Below are 21,337 nucleotides of genomic sequence, written 5' to 3'. Positions count from 1 at the left end.
TATACACAACTACATGACTTCCTTGTAGTTAATGTGTCATCTATTTACAATGGCGGCTAGTGCTCAAAATTTTTGGGGGGGCGCAAACAGAAACATGTAATAGGCATTGCTTTACGACAAAAAACGCTGTAAAAAATTGCGTGACTTTGAGGTCACAAAAGTGTGAAAGGGGCCTTCAGTAATTAAGGCATAGCGTGCCCCCTTTCAATGCAGAGATGCCAGCGTGCCCCCTTTCAATGCAGAGATGCCAGCATGCCCCCTTTCAATGCACAGATGCCAGTGTGGCCAGCGTGCCCCCTTTCAATGCAGAGATGCCAGCGTGCCAAGCCCCCCCAGGAGACCGGTGCACTTACCTGTAGCAGCGGCTTCTCTTCAGTCCCCCGGCGTCTCCTCGGCCAATGGCATGGGGTTTGCCTTTTGGCCAATCGGGAAGCGCGTATCGGACCCGCTTTCTGATTGGCCAGGAGGAGGATCCGTGTGGCAATAGGGAATTTTCATTCGCTATTGTCCCACAATGGGTGGGCTCGGGGCGCCCCGGGTCCACCCTTTGCTGAAGCCTATTAGAGCCTCTGGCTCTAATCAGGTGACTAAAAAAAAAAAAAAAAAAAAAAAAAAAAAAAGCCCCAATGAACTCCATGCGTCCGGCGCCCCGCATGCAGATTAGGGGGCTGGACGCATGGATAGGGGGGTGATGCCCCTGCACCCCCAACGCACTGGCCACCACTGTCTATTTAGAACATCTAGAGAATGTCATGGGCTTGCTCTGCAGCATGAGTAGAATGCTAGAACCATTTAACACTACATATTTTACCATGTGCTTAACCAGTGGCGTAGCGTGGGTTGTCAGCGCCTGGGGCAAGGTAAGTAATTTGCGCCCCCTACACAAAGACCACTACACTGACACCTACACTGACCTAGATGACCACTACACAGACCTACCTTATTCCTACACTGACCCCCCTTACACTGACAACTTCACTGACACCTACACTGACCCCCCCATACACTGACCTAGCTGACCACTACAGAGACCTACCTTATACCTACACTGACACCCCCCATACACGGACACCTACACTGACACCCCTTACACTACCAACTTCACTGACACCTACATTGACCCCCCTACACTGACCCCACACACTGACACCACACACTTACCCCCCTACACTAACACCACACACTGACTCCCCTACACTGAGACCTACACTGGCCCCCACCCATACACTGACACCTACGCTGACCCCTACACTGACCCCCCCCCCCCAATACACTGACACCCCCTACACTGACCCCCACACTGACCCCCCCCCATACACTGACTCCCCCTACACTGACTCCTACACTGACAACTTCACTGACACCTACACTGACCCCCCCATACACTGACCCCCACACTGACCCCCCCATACACTGACACCTCCTACACTGACCCCCCATACACTGACTCCTACACTGACAACTTCACTGACCCCCCATACACTGACACCTACACTGACCTAGCTGACCTCTACAGAGACCTACCTTATACCTACACTGACCCCCCTTACACTAACAACTTCACTGACACCTACATTGACCCCCCTACAATGACCCCATACACTGACCCCCCCTACACTGACACCACACACTGACTCCCCTACACTGAGACCTACACTGACCCCCACCCATACACTGACACCTACACTGACCCCCCCTATACACTGACCCCCCCCCCATACACTGACACCTACAATGACAACCCCCTACACTGACCTATCCCCCTCCCATGTCCACTTCCCTGGGCCCCTGGGGCAGGCAGCACATCACTCACCTCTTTCTGTGTCCAGACACTGGGGACTTGAGGAGGCGATCTGGAGGGGAGGAGAGACACAGCGTGCCAGCAGCAGCAGCCAGTGTGGAGGCAGCCAGCGTGGACACAGGAGAGGCTCCAAAAGCGGTGCTGCCATCTTCACCTACGACCAGCCCCGCCCCCTGGCCGCACGTGACACCTTCAGTGTCCACCGCTCGTCCTGCACAAAGAGACAGAGCCAAATGCAGGAAACAGCTGGCGGGCCGCTGGACAGGGCATTGTCACAATAAAGAGAAGGGGGACACTATTATCCCGCAGATGGCGGGCGTAAGATGCGCCCCCCTAAATGTTGCGCCCGGTGCCAGTGGCCCCCTCTGCACCCCCCACGCTATGCCACTGTGCTTAACTAATGAGCGCTGGGGGTTTTCTATCTTGTACTACAGTGGTTCCCGCTTCATAGCTTCCTTGCACATGGGTAGAAACTCCAGTTTCTCCAATGTTTTCGAAGGCATTTTTTTGGAATGTCTTGTCTTGCTTTGCTTCACTTAGTGTGGAGTGTTGCAACCCTTAGTCCATTTTGCAGGTCATGCGTTGTACTTAAGCATGTGGCTTGGTGGTTGGCACTTTTGCCTGGCAGAACTAGAACCTTCAGGGCCCCGGTGAAAGAAACCATGAAGGGCGACCCAGCCCCATGTGTCACCACAGTACACCTGGATAGAAGGGGTAGCAGGGAAGGCATATAGAGAAACTGATACCCCTACATTTTCTTCCTGCAGCAGAGAGGGGATTGGTTCCTCTATATGCCGCCACGCCACCTTTCCTATCCAGGTGTATAGGGGTGAGGCATGGGCCCCCTGGAGCATGGGGTTGGAATGAGTCACAATGGTGGTGGTAGTAGTGATGGGGGGATGGAATGGCATGAGTGGCAGCGGTGGTAGGGGGGATGGATTAAGTGGCAGCGGTGGGGGGGGGGGAATGGGATCAGTGGCAGCAGTGGTGGTGGGGTAGATGGAATGGGATGAGTGGCAGTGGTAGTGGTGGTAGTAGTGGTGGGGGGATGGGATGAATGGAAGTGGTGGGGGGAAAAGATGGGGTGAGTGGCAGCGGTGGTGGTGGGATTGAATCAGTGGCAGGGGTGGGATGATATGAGTGGTGGTAGTGGGGTAGGGATGAGTGGCAGTGATGGGGGAGATGGGATCAGTGGCAGTGTTGGTGGTGGTGGGATGGGATCAGTGGCAGCGATGGTGGTGGTGAGATTGGATGAGTGGTGGTGAGGGGGTGGGATTAGTGGTGGTGGTGAGGGGAGGTGGGATTAGTGGCAGTGACGGGGGTGGGATTAGTGACAGTGGTGGTGGTGAGGGGGGGTGGGATTAGTGACAGCAGTGGTGGTGGGGATAAGATTAGTGACAGCGGTGGTGTCATCCTCCCACCACCACCTCTGCCTCTTACTGATTCTCTCCCCCCCCCCCCAACCACAGATCTCATTCCTATCTGTTGTAGAGGTGATGGGGGAAATAAGGATGAGATCTGGGGGGGATCAGTAGGATCAGTAAGAGGCAGAGGTGGTGGGGGTTGGGATCAGTTGCACTGGCGATTTTTGTCACTTAGTCAGTCCATTCCCCCTCAGTATACACATGCCTCCAGGGATTCCTCTGTCATTAACTCTCCTTGCAGAGGGGAGAGTTCCTCCCCCTTCACTCTATTGGTGTCAACTGGTTAGCTGACTTTTTTTTTTTTTTTCAGCGCCTCCCTACACTGCTTCTCTCTCTCCCTGGAGAGGATAGGCGGGGCTCCAGACTCCGGACACTCCAGTGGTCAGCTCAGCCTCCCCTCTGCGGGCCGGCCGCACACCCTGCATGGCGGGATGGGCAGGCAGGCAGAACACAGTGGCGGAACTTCAGGGCTCAGTCGCAATGGTGACTGCTGCGACTCTGGTAGTTCGCCACTGCTGCCAGTCCTGGCGTCATTGGTTCAGATCCAACCATGCCATCAGAGTCCTGTATGTTTTACAAGTATGCAAGTGGTGCAAAAAGCCGTGGCTGGCAAAGGCAGAACATAAAGACAGCAACTTGGTTGAGTATCTTCTGCCGCTTCACATAAGGCTCTGACAAAAGCACCTCCTGATCTTCAGCAATTATTGCAATAAGTGAGGTGGTAGTGGTTGCAGGCATGAATAAATAAATATGTGCAATTAGGCGTATATGTGCTTCAATTAGCAGTAGGAGGGGTACATTTGGAGGACTGTTCTAATGGATTTTGGGCATCCCAGAATATTCCGGAGGTACAGTGGTCATGTCGGGATTTTAGGTCAACCCCCTACTGCTTAGTCTTTTCACGTGGCAGTGAGGGTACAGTAGCTTGGAGTATCGGCATTGCTTGGGGTATTGGCGCTGTCTCCATATAACAAAAGAAACCCTCTATTTGGTGGGACTTTATGGCAACATAATTTTTCAAGTTGGAAATTTATGGCAACATCATTTTTCAAGTTAAGATACCATCCAATAGGATATTGTAAAATTTAGTATTTATTATTGACAAAGAAACTACATAAGTAGTAAATAGTGTGAATGGACATAATCAATATACATGTAAACATTAACCAAATAATAATTTTACAGACTATGTAAAATAGATATTGGACTACTGGTTGGAGTGGTGTATACTTCCCAACGCGTTTCGATAACAGTACATATATAGAGATATCTTCATCAGGGATTTAATATGCCACTCCTGCAAGGCATAACAATAATCAATACAGTTGCACAATTACAAAAATTCATTCGATGGGAACTCAATCCGGGACAACTATTCTGGGGAGTCTACCTATGGAGTGTACATTTTAAAGCCTACCCTATTTATTGATTTGGTAAGAAGCCATCTATACATTCAAAACGCGTGGTGACACACGGAAAGCTGGTGTAAAGTCACGTTTGGAATTGCTTTCTTGTTTTTTTTTTCCTTGCACATTTTAAAGTGGATCTGGTAAGGAGCCACCTTACTGTGTATGCTTACTTCACGGGGCTTTTCAACACTGAAGTGCTGTGGTTATTCCATTCACCTGGAATCATTCTTTTGTGTGAAAGAGTCACTTGCATCTATGCCTGTTGAGAGACTGTGGTTATTCCGTACACATGGACACTTTATGACACAGTTCATGTGAAAGAGTCACTTTTATTCATGCGTGTTGAGAGATTTCTTTTATATCACCTGCAATACCTTTTGCATTTTATTTTAGTTTTTGTGGTGCATCCACAGGCACTATATTATATACTTTTGTATGTATATTTATTCACATTTCATATAATTCACCGTTGTATTTTTGGTTGAGCGCACTTATTTCTGTATTCTTTAGTTCTTAGAGTTTTAAGTGCAGCCCCCACTTTCACTGGTTAGCGCACCCACAATTATTTATAGTTTAGACCTAGTCATTCCATGTAGTGTCTGTTGGGGCTAGTCTCTATTGAGAATTTTACGATAACTGGGTCCACTATAACTGATAATTATGGTAATTCCAAGGGTGGTAGAGGTCTTTGAATTTTTAATGACCCCTCCCCAATATAGTAAGTTCTTTTATAATCCTCTCATGGGCTGTACTGGAAGACGATTGGGGTAAACCTGGAAGACGATTGGGGAAAACCGGAGTTAGACTTACCGGTAACTCTGTTACCAGGAGTCTTCCAGATTCCTGCTCTTATGTTAATTGTTTTTATGTTTTGTATATGCTTTAAGGTTTTGCCCTTCAGTTCTTGTTTTAAAATGTACCAGTTCAACAGAGGCACTGCCTTTTAAAGTGTATTTGTGATGTGTTTCCTGTTCCTGTTGGAGGTGCTTCTCTCTCATGGGCTGCCCTGGAAGACTCCTCGAAACAGAGTTACCAGTAAGTCTAAGGCTGGCCATACACTATACAATTTTCTTGTTCAACTTTCCTTTAGATTTACCAAAACCATGTAATATAGGGTCAAACCTAAACACTTTCAATTTGTATGCAGTCAGGCAGGCCCTTGCACTACGTAGTTTAAGGTAAATCTAAAGGAAATTGAATAAGAAAATTGTATAGTGTATGGCCAGCCTAACTCCTGTTTTCTGATAGTGGGGGGCAGGGTTACAGGACACTGTGCAGACACACAGCATGCCTGTATTCTACAGTCTGTGCAGCCTGAGGCAAGGTGCAGTCTGTGCTTGAGCAGGGGGTGTGTTCAAGAGACAGGCTGTGATTGGGAGGGGGTGTGTGCAAGAGGCAGGTTGTGATTGGCTTGGTGGTTTAACAAATTACCAATACAGGCATGCTGGGTGTCTGCTCAGTGTCCTGTACCTCTGAATGACCATCCAAAGATAATTACTGACCAGCTAACACAGATCAGCCTCTGTGTGCTTTATGTGGTCAGTTTAGAACAAGGAAGAAAGATGACTGGCCGGAATATCCAGATATTTCAGATGGAAGCCATATATGAAAATGATAAACACTGATTTATAAAATACATGTATGTGAACACACACATAGAAAAACAATATTTAGGGTAACCTACACTTTTAAGTACATGAGGGATGTGATCCATCTTGGCAATATCCGCTATTGTTGTCCCAACCCTCTAAAATTTCCTAAATCCTATATGCCATGCCATTAATCCATCATTTGATGTCCCCAGCTGTCAGGATTTGGGCTCGACAAGACCGAATCTTCCATCCGAAGCCCCTCCAACTTGGAGATGAGAAGGAAGGACAGAGAGCTGGAGTACATCGCCCCCGAGATGTGGCAAGATATAAACTCGTATGACAAATGCAGTGAGATTTACAGGTGAGACTCTATTTTTATCAGCAAATATAGTCTGCTGTATGGCCAAAACACTTTTTTAGTATTGGGCGGGGCGGCGTGGAAGGGTTAGAACCCCTGTTAAAATTATTGATGCTGTGTCCCCGCTGGGGAGATTCACCCTCTCTATTTGTTCTGGTGTCACCATTTTGTCTTTGGGACTGAATGTGAGGGGAAATCCATAAATCTGGATCAAATCTGTTTCGTTTAATCAGATTCTTTCACAAGCCAACAACGGCTTGTTTCTTTCAAAGACTGGAAGAGACTGAAAATAACAGAATACTCGTCGCTTCCAGTTTCTGATGTCACATAGAGAAAGGAACAATGTCAGCTTCTCTCTGTGTATAGCAACAAGTCGCATCCTTACCGGGCTCTCCTGTTCCAAAGAGCTGTCACTATCAGTGAAGCAAGCCATCATTAGGCTGAAAAAAAAAAAAAAAAAAAACATCAGAGAGATAGCACAAACATTAGGTGTGGCCAAATCAACTGTTTGGAACATCCTTAAAAAGAAAGAACACACCGGTGAGCTCAGCAACACCAAAAGACCCGGAAGACCACGGAAAACAACTGTGGTGGATGACCGAAGAATTCTTTCCCTGGTGAAGAAAACACCCTTCACAACAGTTGGCCAGATCAAGAACACTCTCCAGGAGGTAGGTTTATGTGTGTCAAAGTCAGCAATCAAGAGAAGACTTCACCAGAGTGAATACAGAGGGTTCACCACAAGATGTAAAACATTGGTGAGCCTCAAAAACAGGAAGGCCAGATTAGAGTTTGGCAAACAACATCTAAAAAAGCCTTCACAGTTCTGGAACAACATCCTATGGACAGATGATAACAAGATCAACTTGTACCAGAGTGATGGGAAGAGAAGAGAATGGAGAAGGAAAGGAACTGCTCATGATCCAAAGCATACCACCACATCAGTGAAGCATGGTGGTGGTAGTGTCATGGCGTGGGCATGTATGGCTGCCAATAGAACTGGTTCTTTTGTATTTATTGATGATGTGACTGCTGACAAAAGCAGCAGGATGAATTCTGAAGTGTTTTGGGCAATATTATCTGCTCATATTCAGCCAAATGCTTCAGAACTCATTGGACGGTGTTTCACAGTGCAGATGGGACAATGACCCGAAGCATACTGCGAAAGCAACCCAAGAGTTTTTTAAGGGAAAGAAGTGGATTGTTATGCAATGGCCAAGTCAATCACCTGACCTGAATCTGATTAAGCATGCATTTTACTTGCTGAAGACCAAACTTAAGGGAAAATGCCCCAAGAACAAGCAGACTGTAGCAGTAGAGGCCTGGCAGAGCATCACCAGGGATGAAACCCAGCGTCTGGTGATGTCTATGCATTCCAGCCTTCAGGCTGTAATTGACTGACTGCAAATGATTTGCAACCAAGTATTAAAAAGTGAAAGTTTGATTTATGATTGTTAATCTGTCCCATTACTTTTGGTCCCTTAAAAAGTGGGAGGCACATATACAAACTGTTGTAATTCCTACACCGTTCACCTGATTTGGATTTAAATACCTTCAAATTAAAGCTGAATTGTGTTGATGTCCCAATATTTATGGACCTGACTCTCTCTCTATATATGTGTGTGTGTATATGTGTGTGTGTATATGTGTATGTGTGTGTATATATGTGTGTGTATATATATATATATATATGTGTGTGTGTGTGTGTGTGTGTGTGTGTGTGTGTGTGTGTGTGTGTGTGTGTGTGTGTGTGTGTGTGTGTGTGTATATATATATATATATATATATATATATATATATATATATATATATATATATATATATATATATATATATATATAGTGACAGGAAGTCAGGTAAATCTGGGAGTGTAGTCACAGAGAGGAGACACATTCCCACCTGGATTGGAAAGTTCACTAATTACTATAGGGTGTCGGCTGCAAAGGTAGCCAGAACTGTCTAAAGGAAGTTGAAAGGCCTTCAGCTGTTCGGAATGAGGAAATGAAGGCCTCTATAATTTGTCCAAAGGAAGTCCTATTGATTGCTGCCTCCTGTCGCTGTGTGAGCTGGGAAGAGGAGGACAGACATACGTGTGCTTCCCGACGCCGTGTGGGCATGGGAGAAGGACTGCTGCCTCCTGTCGCCGTGTGGGCTGGGAGAGGAGGACAGACAGACGTGTGCCCCCTGAAAGCTGTGTGAGCATGGGGAAGACCTCCTAAAGCGATGTGAAGCTGAGGAGGGTAACAAGTGTGAAGACTACTGGAAGTGAGGTCCTGGATCGTTTCTAGGTGAAAAGAAACCAATGGACATTTCCTGTGTGAAGGGGAAATTAACCAGTTGGGAAGACGTCTCAAGGTGAGAAAACAAACTATTTCTATGTGGAAGAAATAAAGGGACATGTTCCATATGAAGAGGAAAAGGGGACATTCTCATTGTGAAGAGTAAAGGGACCTGTTAAATGAACATGTGCTGTGGTGAAGAGATAAAACATGGACTGTTGAGTATCCGCTGTAGGATAACAAAGTCTGTCCAACAGTAGGTTGGAGACAGATTCTTAGGTAGGTTCCAGAGTGAGAAGGTAGCCGCCCACAGAGGCAAGGATTTATTTTCTGTTTTATTTTATTTTGGATGTTTTTGCTGCATGCAGTCTGGTGAAGAAAACACCATTAATAAACCAAACTGTTGTTTGCAAGCACTTGTCGGCTATCGCTCTGGGAAAACGCACCCCCCAAGGGGTCATCTACGCCTACCACCAAGCTAATCCCTCACTATATATATATATATATATATATATATATATATATATATATATATATATATATATATATATAATTTTTTTTTTTTTTTTTTTTTTTAAGGAGTCCAATTACGGGGCTCTGGTGAAATATCAAGGGTCTAAACAGACCCCTAATGTCTTATTGAAGTTAGAAGCTGATTGCTTTCTATGCACAGTTGCCCCTGAATTGTCACTCTCCAGTTTTAGTAAATCAACCCCCAGAGTTTTCCTCTCCATCCAGTCCTGAGATTTACACAACTTTGACACCGGTTTAGTTTGATTCAAATTCAAATCTCATCACTAACCAGGATGAGATTTTCCCCAGAATAAGAAATTTCAAACACGAATTTCAAATCACAGAATAAGGCAGACCACATGGATGATACAATTTTCCCTTCCTTCCACCAGAAAATTGTTTAATTTTCTCAGTCAGTCAGTGTTGATGGGGGAGAATGCCTCCAGCAGCACAGTTGTTCTGCCAGTGGGGAGCCTTTCCTGCTGGCAGAACACAATGATCACATTATATTGCATGCAAAAATCGAACAGGCTGGTTGTAGTGAAGACTATTGATGAATCGACTTCAGTACAACCAGCCTGCCTAATAGATGGATCAAATTTCAGACAGTCCATGTTGACAAGGCCAAGATTTAAATATCTATGGCAGGCTTTAGGATGTTATAGTGGTGAGTGTACTCTGGGTCAGAGGTCTGTATGATGGTCATCATATTTCTTACCATTGTTATTGATTAATAATCGTCCTCTTCTCTTCCAGCTTGGGGGTGGTTATGTATGAAATCGCTACAGGAAAACTGCCCTTTCATGGTGAGTCTATGACCTGACTTTCCTGTTTTAGTACACAAAACTGAGCTGACCTAATAATGCAGAACTATGCAAAGGTTTCAGGTAGCTGTGAAAAAATGCTGTATAGCCGGAATGCTAACAAAAAAAAAAAAAAAAAAAAAATCCACAAATCGTGAGTAAGAGGCTTCTTAGAAATGCAGTATATAGGGGAGGGGTAGGATGGCATGAAATAAATATTAGGTGTGACCACCCTTTTTGCCTTTTTAAAGATGTAAACCCTAACTGAAGGACATTAGGTTTGCTCTGGGTTCTGTATATTCTGTATTTTGTCATATTTTGGATGCTACTTTTTGTTACATCTCAGTGCTGCTGGTCTCCTGAAGTCACTTCCTCTTTACATGTACTCCAGCAATGGTTGCATGGTATTTCTCAGGGCGGGTTTACCGATGGTGACCATAGCAGACCATGTCTGTGTAATCTGTGCTGACGTTCACATGTATTTTCAACCAAGGACTGCCAGGATCACCAGGAATTATTTTATTGAAAACTGCAGATTTAAAAAGATTGAAAATAACCTAAAAAATCTCTCCTGAAGATGGTTCTCTATGATTTTTGGGATAGTTGTCCTTCTGCAGAATAAATCTTGGGACCAATCAAACACCTCCCTTATGGTATTGCAAGATGGATAAGGATCGTCTTGTATTCTCAACAGGGAGAATTCTATAAATTTGGACTAAATCACTGACTCCATTGCCAAAACTGCAGCCCCCAGCCTGATGGAGGCCTTCACTGTTCTGCCAACATTCATCCATGTACCGTTCCTGCCATCCATGAACTGTTTTTTCAGCCCTCAAGGTCAACGTGCCTTCTGTCACAACAAAATATTTCAGATTTTGGCTCCACCGCCCAGATCGCCTGCGGCAATCGGTTTTTCTTGTTTTCACGTGTAGGTATTCCTTGGAGGAATGGTTATTGGGTCACATCTCCTCTCATGAAGACCACTTTCATCAGTCTTCTGTACCAGGGTTCCAGTGATTTCTGCCAATTTTGAGCTGATAACGGTTCTTTTGTAAGATTTACAGCACGGTTATGTGTGATATATTCCATGTGTGCTGCACTTAGTCTCCATGGCCAACCATTTTCCTTCCCTTCCTTTTTTTTCTTGTTTGTATGTGCTTTTTCTGAAGAGCTTTAACCGCATATTAGGAAACCCCTGTCTGCTGTCACATTTCTAGTTGCAGTATGACCAAACTTCTGGTGTAAGATGACCACCTTTTTGTTTCTTGTCTCACTTTTGCCATGTCAAGAGATTTCCACATCTACCGCAACCTCACCTATTTTATTGTGGTTGTTTCTTTTATCACCTTTTACAGAGCAGTTTCTACTTCAGTTCATCTAAGCACCGATATTATTTTTAAAGACAGATCTTCTTGCTTCACAGACATGACCATCCAGTACAAAATATCTAGCATTCTTTTGCACAGTACGGTGTGTGGTCAGAGCAAAGGGTATGCCTGGCTGGGCCAGGTGCATATCTACCTTGAGGCATACAAGGCATTTGCCTGGGGCAACATTCCTGACATTGTTCACCACTGACTCCCCCGCTGCATGCCGAACATGACAGCAGCAACTTGAGACCCTGCCCTCCTTCCCAGCACTGTCCCTGCTTTGCACTAGGATTGGGAATGACCCCCCCCCCCCTTCCACAGTCGCATCTTTCTAACCTATGGCCGCAGCCGTAAGGAGGGAGGAGGAGAAAGCAGGAGGAGAGGCTTGCCCTGTGGATTCACAGCAGGCTTCCCGATCCATCCCTGGAAGGGTAGTGCGGGAGAGCCAGGAGGGGGGGGGGACATAGCCCAGACACTGGACACTGGGCACCCCCTATCTGTCATCCAGATCAGCCCCAGTCCCCCGCTGCAGAGAAGGTTTTGGGTGATCTGCTGGGTGCGATGGAAGATAACTGGTCTGCATCTAGTACAGACCAACTACATCACCCAGCCACAATTTTCCTCTGGAGACATGACTGTGGCCAATGAGGTGACTGGGGGTGTGGGGGCCACGGTGTGAGGAGTGTGGACACTGGGGGTCTCCCTCTCTCTCCCTCTCTTCCCTCCCCCCCCCCAAACTGTTCCCACAAAGTTGGGATCATGAAATTGTCCAAAATGTCTTGATATACTAACGCCTTAAGAGTTCCCTTCACTGGAACGAAGAGGCCAAGCCCAACCCCACACCATAATCCCCCCCCTCCACAAAATGATTTGGATCAGTGCACAAAGCAAGGTCCATAAAGACATGGATGAGTGAGTTTGGGGTGGAGGAACTTGACTGGCCTGCACAGTCCTAACCTCAACCCGATCAAAAACCTTTGGGATGAATTAGAGTGGAGACTTCGAGCCAGGCCTTCTTGTCCAACATCAGTGCCTGACCTCACAAATGTGCTTCTGGAAGAATGGTCAAACATTCCCATAGACACACTCCTAAACCTTGTGGACAGCCTTCCCACAAGAGTTGAAGCGGTTATAGCGGCAAAAGGTGGGACAACTCAATATTGAACCCTACGGACTAAGACGTGTGTGGGTGTGTGCATATGTGTATATAACGTGAGTACACCGCACCGCTCACATTTTTGTACATATAATAAAATATCTTTTCATGTGACAACACTGAAGAAATTATACTTTGCTACAATGTAAAGTAGTGAGTGTACAGCTTGTATAACAGTGTATATTTGCTGTCCCCTCCAAAATAACTCATCACACAGCCATTTAATGTCTAAATGGCTGGCAACAAAAGTGAGTACACCCCTAAGTGAAAATGTCCAAATTGACCCCAAAGTGTCAATATATTAGGTGGCCACCATTTATTTTCCAGCACTGCCTTAACCCTCTTGGGCATGGAGTTCACCAGAGCTTCACAGGTTGCCATTGGGAGTTCTCTTCCAATCCTCCATGACGACATAATGGAGCTGGTGGATGTTAGAGACCTTGCGCTCCTCCACTGATGCTCCATAGGGTTTAGGTCTGGAGACATGCTTGGCCAGTCCATCACCTTTACCCTCAGCTTCTTTAGCAAGGCAGTGGTAGTCTTGGAGGTGTGTTTGGGGTTGTTATCATGTTGGAATACTGCCCTACAGCCCAGTCTCCGAAGGGAGGGGAACATGCTCTGCTTCAGTATGTGAAAACAGTGTGTGTCCTCGCGCTTATTGTATAAATATAAGTGAATAAATATGATAAAAACTATTTTTTTTTTAAATATAGCTGCTGCTGGAAGTTTAAAGTGCAATTGCCTTTAATATAATGTATAATCTGTAATTTTCCACGCTGCTATATAATAAATTATTGCATGATCAATACTCAAATTGCATATGTCCAATAAATATGCCAAAAAACCCTAGTGTATACAGTGCTCAAAAATAAATACATGGGTATAAATAATACTGAATAAATCAAAGTCCTTAAGTACAAAGTGCAAAACAAAGTGCTGTAGTGCTCCACTTCTTAGATGAAAGTGCTGGTGCTCCCCTCATGGCTCCCTACTTACCACAAATAGAAGAGAGTAAAGTGGTGGATATCAATTAGGCTTTTCTGGTAATGATAATCCTCGTGGAGACAGCCTTTTGGTATGTTGGAAAAGGATCCTTGCATATAAATGCCAATATTCCTACAGGCCCTCATAAAGACAGAATGCCATCCATGGTGAAGTAACTATGAATATCGTTTATTCAATCAATACATAGAACTACTTACAAACATGGATGGGTAAAAAGCAGTGATCGGCTTGGTGGTTACTGCTCTCGCAGCGTGCGTTCCACCGGCCGGATGTGACGTGCTGCGTGACGAGATACGCTCAACCAACCGCTAGACGCGTTTCGCCCTCCTCCTTGGGCGCCATCTGTTGCTGACGTGTTGAGGGTCTGTGTTCTTTTTTATGTGTAAGACACTCCTCCTCTCCCCCACAGCGGGTCAGGGAGCATTGGTCAGAACTGTATACTGACTTATTTATCCACAATCAATGCGTAATGTGTGTTCTGCATATAAATTATGGGCATTTTGTATATATGTACACTATTAATATTGCATTGTACATGTACTGTGGATAATTCTAGTAAATGCATAACAATGTGTGTATTGTATATAATATGACAGCTTAAATGCCCAACGAAAACCAAATAAAGGTATAAGCTATCCCAAGCGCTTCAAATGAGGACCACTCACCAATAAATAAATTGGCTATGCAGCTACTTAACTAAAACATATGGAGAAAGATATATAATAGATAGATACTCAGCAATATCCCTATATATATATAGTAGCGCAAACTTGTCAAGAAGCAAGTGCCAAAAAAATACTGTGCCCACTGCACAAAAGTCCGAAATGCAATAGATGTCACATAGGCAGCAGGAAAAAGTTCAGAAATGACTCAAACAGTCCATAATCCTTCACTCTATCTCCTGGGATGATAATGTACGAAGACGTGTTTCTCAAAAGGATCACCACCACCACCGTGCTCCAAGGGGGGAGGAGAATTGCCCACTCACCAGATGCTGTGGCCCAACCCACTTTCGTGTTTGAGCATTCAGGCTTATAATGATGGTCACTGGTCCAGAGTATCCACAACAGGAATCGCACCAGCGCAGTCAAAAAAAGCTCAGCAGCATATGGGGAGGAGAGAACATAATCCCAATAGCGTGATACCGTTTGAAAGGGTTTTATTAAATAAAATAAAACATAAGGTAACACACTCACATGTCTTGTATGTCATCCAACGCAAAAAACAGTCACGAATAGGGGAGGGATGCCCTTCGGGAGATGATGTCCAGGCTCCACGCCGTGGACGCCGCGCCTTCTGGGTAATCCGAACTCCTCTTACACAGCCTGGTTACATCACCTGGTCACGCCCCGACGCGTTTCGTGATTTCCACTTCTTCCCCGGGAGCGTGACCACGGCGGCTTGGCGGTAACCTTAAATACCCATGCCCATCAACCCACAGGGCGGGGCCAGGGTTGACATCATCGGCCATTGGTGGTTGCTCAGGTGTGTCGACCAATCACAGACTAGATTTACAGGATCACTTCCTCTCAATTCACTAATCTCTATGGTACATTACCCTATAACCCGGAAGTAGGGTGGTGCCGAGGTTCACACCATCGGTTATTGGTGGATGCCTGTAGAATACTGGCCAATAGCAGGCTAAGACAGCACAGTAACCCTCCATCTCGCCACTATTCACTACAATGGGCCGTCCTACGACCCGGAAGTATAGCACACAGGAAGTTAATTGCACCCTCAGGCCACCCTCCATGAAGTCTGTTTCTGATTGTTTAGTCAGGGACAATCACACCAGTGGCCTGCTGGAGTTCATTTTGTAGGGTTCTGGCAGTGCTCATCCTGTTCCTCGTTACACCACAAAGGAGCAGATACCAGTCTTGCTGATGGGTTTAGGACCTTCTTAGGCAGTTACTCTAGGAGAGCGGACAGGGCCAGTCTCCTGGAATCTCCTCCATGCTCTTGTGGTGAGAGACACAGCAAAACTTCTGGCAATGGCACGTATTGATGTGCCATGCTGGAGGAATTTGAATGCCAGTGCAATCTCTAGAGTCCAGGTATAGCCTCAGGCTACCAGTAGTGACGCTGACCTTAGCCAAATGCAAAACTAGTGAAAAACAGTCAGAAAAGATGAGTAGGGAAAAACATTTCAGTGGCATCTATCTGTAAAACCATTCTGGTTTTGGGGGTCATCTCATTGTTACCCATCTTGCGCCACCAAACCAGATGAAACTGATTAACACCCTCTGCTACTTACCGTAACTGACCAGATCAATATCCCAGGAGTTTAATTGACTTGATGCTATACTCTGATTAAAAAGTGTTCCTTTAATTTTTTGAGCAGTGTATATAGTACATACATGTGTGTGTTTTTGAGCCCTGTGGGTCAGAGAGATGAAGTTTAACAATCTGCGATTTCCATGTTCACGTGATAATTTTTTTTTTCTCTTTTCTCTGGGTGTTCCAGCATCCTTCTAAAATCCCAAATTAAACTCTTTGCTTGATTGCAAAGTGTCTGTGTGTAAGATCTTCTTTGAATGGATGATCCTCTTATTATCTCATATAACTGTTACTTGTCTAGCGCCCCCCTGAAGACAAGATGACCCCTCCAGAGGCAGGGAGCAAGTTGGCATTTACCTCAGGGCCAGGTCCATGGCTAGCATGGGGAATCTCAAACACAAAATTAGGTGCCATTCACTTTTTGGTCTTTTAAATGTTTTAACATTGAACTTGAAAAGGGGGTCGTAGGAGTGGGGGTTAGAGGTTCCAGATACCAGCAGCAGATTACTTACAGACTGTTTTGGACCCAGAACAAAGTTCAGCTTCAGTGTCAGAACCTTTAAGCTGACCTGGAAATACTGCAAGTGCGTTTTCATAATCTATTACATCTTCCAAGCGAGTCACCAGGCTCTTCTGAAAGACCAGGCTTTATCCCGCCTCTTTCCAGCAGTGTTGCCAACTGTCAGTATTTTTACTGGCAGCCAGTAAAAAATGGGCACTTTTCTCCTGCCAGTAAATGCCAGTAACAGGAAAAGGTTACCATTAAAAAATGACTGTGACGATTGGCTCGGGACTGTGCATGCGCACTTCTGGTCCGGAGTGGGGGGAGACTATCTGAGTAACTATGTTTAGGAGGCGCCAGCAGAGGGGGTGTCTAAGCGTGTTTTTTGATGTCATGGTGCAAGGGAGCTGAGCGGAGCGGTTGGAGCCTTGTATGCGGGTCAATTTCATGTGTGTGTGCCTGCTCATTCTAATATCCTGTCCTTGAGCTACTTACCAGTGCCAGGACAAGGCCATCCAGTGGCCAGGGCAAAGATGCCAAACTGCCCCCCCTCCTTCCCTTAGGGTTATGGCCAGGGCACCCAAATCCTTGCAATAAACCATTGCGCCCAGAGCAGGCGGCCCTCCTGCCCACCCTTTGTACTGGCCCTGCTATTTACTTACTACTGTATATCAAAAAATCAAATAAATGTTTTTTGTCTTAATATCTACCCTAAATCACATAGCTAATTGCATATTGTACTTGTTTGTAGCCTAAATACTGAAATTTACACTTAAAACTGTAATTTTGGAACTTTTAGAAATGCCAGTAAACTTGAATGTGCCAGTAAATTTTAGGTGTCATGTCAGGAAATCTAAATCTGGTAGGTTGGCAACTCTGCTCTCCAGCAAGAAGCCTCCCCTGGAACTCCTCACCTTGGCTCGGCTTCCTCCATACTGGACAGGGCAGCCTCAAAACCTTCTCAGAGTAGATAGGCCTCAGATAGGCATCTGGGCCTGAACAGAGTTCTCAACAGGAGCACCTCCTCAGGCCTTAGCCTGAGGCAAGAGAGCAAGCACGTGCCCACCCCAAACATTTGATCTGCTCACCCAGCATGCACCAGTGGCCAAGAACCTCCTATTGGGTCTGCTTGAAATGTAATATTCTTAAATCAGTCTAGTCTCCTGATGACCTGTAGTATCAGTAACACCTACTGGCGACAGTGGGAAATGCACAACCCAACTAAACTTAGGAAAGACATAAACTACATAAACTATGCAATCGATCTGAGCTACCTACAGCTCAGCCAAAAACTAAATTTACATAGTATCCCCAGTTTAGGACCAAGGAGCTACACTTGTCATACAAGACAAGATCCTCCCTTGGAACAACTATTGTTTTGTGTTCTCTTCAGAGCTGCAGGTGACGGAGGACAATCTGGGGGAGATGCAGGAGAAGTGGTGGGCCTCATTGGACAACGAATTACCCTCTTCATGTCCTGGTATGTTCCGTGATCTCATCAAACGCCTCATTCAGAAGAATCCCAATGGTCGCCCATCTGCTGGAGGTAACTCGACTTATACCAATCATTTATATCTATTTTTATGTTCTAACTGTGCTTGGTTTACATAAATAGCGATAGCTAGAACCAGTGACGATGAAACCAGTCAATAGGGGTCCATCAGGGTTAAACACAAATCAAATTCAATTTATTTCCTTCTTGGTCGCAAGGAAACAGGCCCCTGGCTGTTTTTCAGTGATTTTTAGGAACTGAAGAGCCAGTTTATATGGTTTTACCCCTAAAATGCTAGATATTCTTCTAGCAACTAACTAGATGAGAGCCAAAGAACCATGTATTTGGCCACTACAAATATACTATCTGGCCAAACCTATGTGGACCAACCTTCAAATGAAGGAGTTCAGATGTTTACACCGAAGGGTACCGTTAAAACTTCAGCATACAAAAACGTACTCAATTGTGCTCTTCCAAAATTGTGGTTAGGGTGCATTCATACCTGCGAATGCTCCCTGCCTCCTAAGAGATACAAGAACCCCAGCGGGGGTTCCTGTGATTAGCAATTAGCTAATTGAGGCCACTCATATGTAATCTCTCACGCACTGATTACATGTGAGTGATTGGCCCTGGACACAAGCAGTGTGCATCCAGGACCGATCACTGATATGTGATAGCTGGAGCTGCCTCTCGCACCCCCGCTGGGGTTCTTGCATCGAATTGGAGGCAGGGTGCATTTACAGATGTGAATGCAATCAGGTTGAGGAATACTATTTTATGTTACAGCATGATACTGCCTCTGTGCAAAGCCAGCTCCATAAAGACATGGTGGGACCAGTTTGGCGTGAAGGAAGTTAAAGTCCTGCTCAGAGCCCTGACTTCAACCCTACTGCCAATGGTGAGCTAGGTCTTCTCAATAAACATCAGCACCTTGCCTCACAAATGACAATAGATTCCCACAGAGTCTTGTGGAAAGCATTCCCAGAAGAGTGGAGGCTGTTATAGTCACCAAGAGAGGTCAATTCCCTATTAACAGCCATAGTTTTTGAATGGGCTGTCAAAACAAGCTCCTATAGGTTTGACAGTCAGACCTTTGGCTCTACAGTCAGACCTTTGGCTCTAGACACCAAGGAGACTTCCAGCACTAACCTGTGATGTCTCTCACTCCCAGAGGTAACATTACTGTGTGGTGCTGCTGTTAGATAATGCTGAACTAGCATAAGTCAGTACACAAAGAAAAGGATGACAGCACTATCCAACGGTACATAGTCTACAATGTAACTCAGTCTGTCTTTAAAAAACTTAGGAAAGTTTATTTAGAAAGCATTAGGGTAAATAAAACATAAAAATCCAAACCAGGTCTGCTGGCATTGCTGGGAGGTCACAAGATGACCGAGCCACTGGGTGTACCAAACTAGGTAGGTGTTGACATCAAAAGACCAGGCAGGAGGGAGATGGAATATGATATGCCAAAGACATACCGGACCAGCCGGTAAAAGTAATGTGGCTTCCTTCCACCCAATAAGTAGCTGCTCACACCGGAGCAGTGTAGCCCAGGACGCGGAATCGCTGACCGGAAGTGACGTCAGCAAGCGTCCATCTCCCTCCTGCCTGGTCCTTTGATGTCACCACCTACCTAGTTTGGTACACCCAGTGGCTCTGTCATCTTGTGACCTCCCAGCAACGCCAGCAGACCTGGTTTGGAATTATTTTATGTTTTATTTACCATAATGCTTTCTAGATAAACTTTCCAAAGTTTTTTAAAGACAGACAGTTTTTTAAAGACAGAGTTACATTGTAGACTATGTACTGTTGGATAGTGCTGTCATCCTTTTTTTTGTGTACAGACCTTTTGGCTCTTGACTGGCCAGGGTTTAGCTATAACCTAGATGGATGAGATTATGCAGTCCCTTGGAGAGCCAAGGTATGGCCGCTTGGCGAGTTAGTTAGTTCCTTGAATACATCCTCCAAGAAAACTTAAAGGAGTTGTTTTTTAATCTTAAGATAAAAAGCCTTTTATGTGTAACAGCTCCCCTAGCACCCCCTAATACTCACCTGAGCCCCATCTGTCGAACGATTTCCACTAGTCCCTCCGGCTGTCTGGGACTCTCCCTCCTGATTGGCTGAGACACAGCCGTGGCGCCATTGTCTCCCACGGCTGTCAAAGTCAGTTAGCCAATCAGGAGAGAGTGGTGGGGCCAAACCACAGCTCTGTGTCGGAATAGACACACGGAGCTGTAGCTCGGCTGGGTGCCCCTATAGCAAGCTGCTTGCTGTAGTAGAGGCATTCAATAGGAGGGAGGGAGGGACCAGAGAAGAGGAGGATCTAGGCCTCTCTGTGCAAAACCACTTCTCAGAGCAGGTACGTATACCATGTATTAAAAAAAAACAAAAAAAAAAACTCTTCAGTGACTTTAACTTAGGTTTAGTTACAAATGGTGACACACATGTGAACAATTCCTAATATGTGAACATTGTATACAAATTCTCCCTGGAGATGGTGTTTAGCTGACCCCCAGCAATTTCTCCTGCCGTTTCAGTAACTGTGGATCTACTCATGGCTCTTTGGAATCAACAAATGTGTACTGGCCAGGCAATCGGCTCCTCTTTCTGATGAGTGACAGAATGGATGCAAGTGTAATTGGTCAAGGAGGACTCCTGGCGTACGGATATAGAAAATTCTACCACCGCATAATATGGCAAATCGATTTTAGTATTTTTTTTTCTGGGAATCTGTGAAGGAACGGAAGAGGAAGGAAGAAAATTATTGAGTTTTGTAAGCTTTGTGCTATTTCCAGGCTTTTTAATGAGTAGAAGTTCTGCGATCACAGGCGGTAACATTACACGATGGATCTCTACACATGTGAAGTTACACAACGGATCTCAACATATCTTATCTGGGAGGAAAGCTCTGTCCATATCCAATGCTCAGCTATGCTAAATATGTGACGCATTTCTTTGTATTGCACAGTCTAAAGTAAAAGTGGTCCTCTAGATGCAAGCTTTCAGGACTTTTTAAGGTCCTTTCTCAGAAATGTTACGCTTGTACTATTCCTGAGTTTCTCCTGAGGAGGAGACCAAACAAGTCCTGAAAGACTTCAGTGCTAAGAGCTTTTTAAAGTAGAATTCCAGCTAAAAATGAACTTGTCTTATAACAGCTCACTCCAATATCCCCCCTCCTAACACCTATACTGACTAAGCTGTTTAAAACATGTATAACCTTGCCTATTTGCAGCCGGCTATGGTCCGGTGATCAGTTCTCCCGTGTCAGCCAGCAGCAGCTGCAGGGGATAAAAGTGAGTCCTTGAGGGCTGGTAATGCTTGGGAGCAGTGTTGTCACCCATGGGCTCCCATGT

General features: G+C 45.4%; 1 protein-coding gene across 1 annotated transcript in view; it reads left to right on the top strand.

Moving 5' to 3' along the window:
- Positions 1–20,620, top strand: part of LOC309566027 (mixed lineage kinase domain-like protein) — a gene marked incomplete at its 5' end in the record, with an annotated part of 37,402 nt that extends 16,782 nt beyond the window's left edge. Inside the window, 4 exons of the mRNA XM_082271046.1 lie at positions 6,439–6,587; positions 10,133–10,182; positions 17,883–18,035; positions 20,522–20,620. Coding sequence (XP_082127172.1) covers positions 6,439–6,587; positions 10,133–10,182; positions 17,883–18,035; positions 20,522–20,595 — 426 coding nt within the window. The 3' untranslated portion in view covers positions 20,596–20,620. The remainder of the gene's footprint in view (positions 1–6,438; positions 6,588–10,132; positions 10,183–17,882; positions 18,036–20,521) is intronic.
- Positions 20,621–21,337: the final 717 nt, after the last annotated feature.

The sequence above is a fragment of the Pelophylax lessonae genome (genome assembly GCF_965119305.1).
Source record: "Pelophylax lessonae genome assembly, chromosome: 10".
In the NCBI taxonomy this organism is placed as follows: Eukaryota; Metazoa; Chordata; class Amphibia; order Anura; family Ranidae; genus Pelophylax; species Pelophylax lessonae.
This window is presented reverse-complemented; position numbering and strand designations above follow the sequence as displayed.